The sequence below is a fragment of the Lampetra fluviatilis genome, chromosome 29 (assembly GCF_964198595.1).
Source record: "Lampetra fluviatilis chromosome 29, kcLamFluv1.1, whole genome shotgun sequence".
In the NCBI taxonomy this organism is placed as follows: Eukaryota; Metazoa; Chordata; class Hyperoartia; order Petromyzontiformes; family Petromyzontidae; genus Lampetra; species Lampetra fluviatilis.
This window is the reverse complement of record NC_136303.1, coordinates 2,955,912-2,961,831: the sequence shown is the minus strand read 5'-3', so window position 1 is coordinate 2,961,831 and position 5,920 is coordinate 2,955,912. Positions and strand designations below refer to the sequence as shown.

General features: G+C 49.7%; 1 protein-coding gene across 1 annotated transcript; it reads right to left on the bottom strand.

Moving 5' to 3' along the window:
* Nucleotides 1-631: 631 nt before the first annotated feature.
* Nucleotides 632-5,572, bottom strand: LOC144943049 (small ribosomal subunit protein eS25-like). Its single transcript, XM_078870216.1, has 4 exons — nt 5,499-5,572; nt 3,975-4,073; nt 2,297-2,477; nt 632-1,249 (listed from the first exon to the last, which is right to left on the bottom strand). The coding sequence occupies exons 1-4, from the start codon at nt 5,499-5,501 to the stop codon at nt 1,110-1,112; spliced, it is 423 nt and encodes a 140-aa protein (XP_078726342.1). The 5' UTR covers nt 5,502-5,572; the 3' UTR covers nt 632-1,109.
* Nucleotides 5,573-5,920: the final 348 nt, after the last annotated feature.

Below are 5,920 nucleotides of genomic sequence, written 5' to 3'. Positions count from 1 at the left end.
AACAGTGGACAGCAAGTGTCACCGGGTCTGTGGGGGCCTTGGTAATAAGAGTTAAGTTTATAAAAGCACCCTTACAACAATCTTTGTCAGGGCGATGGCACAGCAGTTTAATAACCTGTCCAGAGTTTGCTTGTCCTGAACCAATTGGCTGCTGAAATGATTCTCCCACAAGATCGTGCGTGGGAGCCCGATAAATGTGGTAAAATTAAAAAAGCCTTTCTTTCTCGACATTGTAAACGGACAGACACGAAATGAGACTTGGTTATTGTAATTTTTTAAAATTTCCTCTGCAACGCCGCTCATGATTATTTTGTGCATGGGAGTGGGTACCGTGGCTAGTCTAGGGGCACGTAACGAACCGTTTCCGCAGGAGATTCGCTGCGTCATCGCGACCGAAGGCGGCCAAGGATTAGCTTTACAATGTATTTCTTACATACATTTTTCATTTCGTTTCTATCATTTAGAGTTCTATTTGTTCACTATTTTTGAACAATCTCGCACTCAATTTCATGCAAGTATTCTACAGCAAGAATACATTTTATTTAATCGACACATTGATACATCTTTCTGGGGCAGGAAATCTCAAGAGGAAAACTGAACTACATGCGAAATGCATCGGCTTGGGCGAGTGGTTAATCGCTACACAACTGACAACAAATTGAGACAATAAAGGCCTCGGGGTGAGACAAATTTCCTAGGACACGTTCCTGGAAAACCCATAACAGGTGTAAAAGCCTGCTAGGTCGTAGGGAAAGGAATCCAGAATTTTATTTTTTTGTGGGTCGGTCCAACATTGAGATTACACATGACTAACTACTATAGCAGGGTCAGGTCTGGTTATAGGTAGGGTTCTGGATCGCCAGCGTATCTGGTTGGCTACATTGGTTAGGGCATGTCGAGTTCGCCAGTGTGGTTTGAGATTAGGGCGGGCAAGCTAGCACGGTTAGGAATGGGGCTGGGGGGGCGGGGCGTATCGAAGCAGGTCATAAGGGATGACTGTGGCTTGCAAGGAAGATCTTTGGGATATGGGGGGGGGGGGGCAACTTTGTGATCGAGTATGGAGAGGTCAGGGGGGGTGGGGGTGAGAGTGTTCCCATAGTGAGTCGATGTCACTTGCGCTGCTGCTGCTGTGACGGCTGCTGCTGCTGCTGCTTGCCCCCCGCGTCGCCACCGTCTGTTCCGTCGTCCGTGTGCGCCATGCGCGTGTACACGTGCTGGCCTCGCTCCCGCACCACCTTGCGGATCATACCTGGGGAGGAACCGCACGCGTTGGCAACATGACCCGCGCCCGTCAACCCCACGCATCACCCCCCCCCTCGACTCGCACCCGTCGATTATAGAGGCACGTGGTGCAAAGTTTCTAAGCGGTAGAGAGCATACTCTGAGTTTTTTCGGTAAAGTCACGTAGGTAAAAAAATGAAATTAAAATTAAGAAAAAATAAAATAATAAAAATCACGACGTTTTGGAGGCAACACAAGTCTCCGTCATCAGGTGGGACCGTCACAGCCAGATTTGCTGTAAGAGTATGAATCCTTGCAGTCACGAAAGCTTCAAATCTAGAATGGTAGAGAGCAGCTTACAATCTGACGCTCGTGAGTTCAAATCGTGGTTGTGGGGGTCGGACTCGGCCCATCAACCCTTCTCCCCCTCTCTGGAGGGCGATAAAATAACTACCACTTTGAGGGGACAGTCAACACTGGTTGTGCCATGTGTGGGGTAGACTCACTCCACCGCACCACAGGCATGCGTTCAACCTGACGTGCTACAATCAATTAGTCACATGTTGTACGCGATTGGTTCACAGGACCTATGGAGTAGTCTCCAATGGCAGTATGTACCACGGTGCTAAAAAACAACGGCCTCAAATCAAAGGAGCGCTTCCCAAATTCATTCCATTCCAACGCACCGCAAGGCTAGCAACCCCCATGCAGATCTATGACACACAAGAACGCACCTAGCCCCCCCCATACGCGGCGGCGGTGGCAGCAGTAACAACAGCCGACAACGCAGCAGCAGACGCAGCAGCAGCAACAGCCGACGCAGCAGCAGCAGCAGCAACAGCCGACGCAGCAGCCGACGCAGCAGCAACAGCCGACGCAGCAGCCGACGCAGCAGCAGCAACAGCCGACGCAGCAGCAGCAACAGCCGACGCAGCAGCAGCAACAGCCGACGCAGCAGCAGCAACAGCCGACGCAGCAGCAGCAACAGCCGACGCAGCAGCAGCAACAGCCGACGCAGCAGCAACAACAACCGACGCAGCAGCAACAACAACCGACGCAGCAGCAGACTCATCACCTTTGTCGCACAGGAGCTGCAGGGCTTCGCGCGCCAGCGACACACGCAGGTGCAGGCGCTCCGACACCACGGAGGGCGTGATGAGCCTGTAGTTCGGCACCTCCTTCTGGAGCTTGTCGAACGTGGCCGTGTCGAACAACACCATGTTTCGCAGCTTCTCGCGCGACACTTGCTTGGACCACTGCAGCAGAGTGCGTGGGCATGAGACCGCAATTGGAGTGGGGGGGGGGGTATGGGAGCAGTACACAGTCCAAGTTGTTTATCCCCCCCCCCTCCCCCCCATCATCCAATTCCAGCCAGTGTAATATCCCATCAATCCACGGTCGCAGCCTTCCAAGAGACGTTGCAGGCCTGTACCTTTACCACCCACGAAGTTGGAAGGCCTCCTAGAACATTTTTCCCAGCATGCAGAATTCGTTTTTTCGAGGGGGCAAACCCCGTATCCGTTTTCACCGTTCCTAACGTCAGCAGCAACTTGTAGATATTGCTCAACAAATGATGCCGACAATGATTGGCCAGATAGGTCGTATGGGTGATTGATCGACACGACGAAGAATTATTTTGTTGTCGTTGTTGATGGAGCAGACATTTGTCTGTACCTGCATTTTCAGCTGTCATTAAGAGTCCATATCGGTCAAACCATTATCAGTGCCCTACCTTGTTAGACCAATTCAGATATTAGTGGTCACCCAGTTCCCGTTCTACAAATCTCGACGTTCAGCCTAGAAAGTCCCATCACAGAGGAGAATCACAAAAAGACCAAACAAATGTGCCCGCATTGAAACGGCTGTACGCCGTATGGACCTGAAAACTAAATTTACCTGTACAAGTACACGGGGTAAAACCGTAAGGGTTCACAGGTATGCGAGTCTGTGAAGGCGGGGAGCATACAAGTGCAGTGCAACAAAATAGATTCCGCTGCGATGCCCATTACCCACGCCATACCTGTACCAATAAAAAACCTCCCACAGGCCGACGAGAATCTGAAGTTACCACTTGGTCACGTTACCATTACTCTGCGCGTCAAACGCGCCCTCAAAACCCACTTTACAGCTGCAGCAGCACGCAGCAGTCGCGTCCCCACGACCACTGGGGGACGCGAGACGGCTCCATGGGCCGATCGGGGCCTCTCCAGAGTTTCAAGTTCATTTATTTAAGTTTCAAGTTCATTTATTAGATATAGCCCTGTGAGCCATTCGGCTCTTGAATCGGGTGCAACCGCAACAAACAAAAACAAGAACATGAACAAAAAACATCTTAAAGTGAATATGTGACTAAGTGCAAACAGAAAACTCAAGAAAATACAGCAAACTATTGCAGAAAAAAACACCGTACACCAACGCTGTGTGCAAAAATCCCAGTGGGATGCAAGTCAAACAACAACAACAACCACAAGACAACTTAGATTAAGGCCATCAGTCCAACTCTGTACTACAAACACACATGGATAAACCAATACACTTTTCGAAATCACCAAAATAAAGCCATGAAAGCAATGAAACAATGATCATAGGAACCGTGACGGAATTTTCACAATAAATGGCATAAACAACATGTACTACCAAAACTTTGCAGCCATAGCTGGCTGCATGAGTCACTCCACAACAGCAGGAGGCGGGCCCCACGGCTCGCAAGCGCCTTTAGCGGTCAGAGCGTGCACCGCACTCCAATCTCGCACCTTTTTCTTGGCTTTTCCACCGGTTGTACCGGATTTTGGCTTCTTCTCTTTAACGGCAACCTTGCCCGCCGTGCCCTGCTTCTTTGTGTCTTTTGGAGGCTGCGAATGGATTCAGAGTTGGCCACAGGACACACCGCAAGGCAAAGCATGCGTTTACATCGAAACGGACCGAGATAGGGAGCAGCATCTCCGGGTACAGCGGGTGGCCAAACTGGCGTCTCCAGAGCCGCATGCGGCTCTATGGAAAGTGCACAACGCAGAACACACACACGGTCACAGTAGGAACGAATACCGATTGTTTTCCCGTGCCTTGCCGAAAACGGTCATTCTATTTACACACACACTTAGCCCTTTGCAGAACTCACGGGTACTTTTTTGGCTCTCGATCCGTTACAGGTTGGCCACCCATGATCTAGGAGGACATTCGTGGCCAGGACCAAGGTTCGCACAACCGCTGGCGATAAAAACACGTGGAGTTACTCACAGGCAGCCGAGTCGATTTTTAAAAGAGACACGGACCCAGCCCCTGGCCCGGCTTGCGGGTCTCTCAGACGGCAACGCATTATCATACGACACCGAAAACGTGGTGCGAACAGGTCTTGCAAGGTACCGGAGTGGATCCTTTCAACAAAACTATGCCCTACGTTAATAAAGAGACTCGGCATTCAACAGAGGAGGAATGGCAAAAACGACATTGACGAACGCGTGACTCTCTCTCGTCGTGGCGAGCAGCACATCACGACGTCTAGCTGCCGAACACGCATTGCTACTTCCGTTATACGAGCAGAGAATAGTAAATCCATCTGTAGCGCACCCCCCCCCCCCATTTACGTACACCGTGGACTCGATTTCTCAACGGGGAACAATAAACACAAATGCAAGTTGTGTTGTTGCGCATTCCTCGATTTAACTCCACAATCTCATGATGAGAAATGCGATTCAAAACTCAAACGGCGCTTTCGAAACAAACTCATCGTCGCCAGCATTCAGATCCACGATCAGCCCACTGTGGGATGACGATCTCCAGAAAGCCGCTGCCACCTCCCGCGACCTCGCGAGGTCAACGATCAACGTGGCCACACGCAGCAATACAACGCGAGATGGTCCAAGTCAGATTTACACCTACACGCGTTTTGCCTCGTTCCCCACTCATTAGTGCCATTAATTGTCTTGCTGTGGATTTCACACCCGATGATGATTGCTTGGGTTGCAGTCGAAACGTCGTGAGAATTTTTATTTTTTATATTTATATTATTTTATTATTTCCCTTCTACGCGACTTTACCGAAAGAACCAAGAATATGAATCCCTGCAGTCAGGAAAGCTTTAAATCAAAATATAACGCATCCAGGATGTTACGATCTTCCTAAAGCAGGAAATGACCGCTGGTGCGAAACGATTTGTACGTGTCCACGTTGGCACTCGCACGCACTGCAACGAGTCATTAGTGGCACCAACATCACGGGCTATTTGAACGTGCCAGGCAGTCGCGACGATAAGACTCGACAACACAACTGTATCGTACCATCACTGCAGAGAGAGGCGCTCAATGGGAGACCATGCAGCAGCCCAGCGGAGAGAATCGAGACGCATTCAGTGATGGGGGGGGGAAGCGAGCGATTTCCAGCTGCCATATATACACACACACGTGTAGGAGGTGTGTAACGACGCGTCGGCTCTTTGATTAACATAGATTAATTTGCCTAATAAGACATTCTAATCGAAGTGTTTTTTTGATAACCCCCCCCCCCCCAGTGATTGCAAATAAAATTAACAACGCTGCTGCAACGAGTCAGGAAAATAAACAAACATGGTAGAAAGAGTAAACAAAACTACGTGTTTTTTAAATTTATAAATCGAAGCCTTTAATAGTATTGTTATCCAGAATCGTGACAAATAAATTGAATCGTCGGTTGGATGATGAGGGTGGGGGGGTGTTAATCTGAC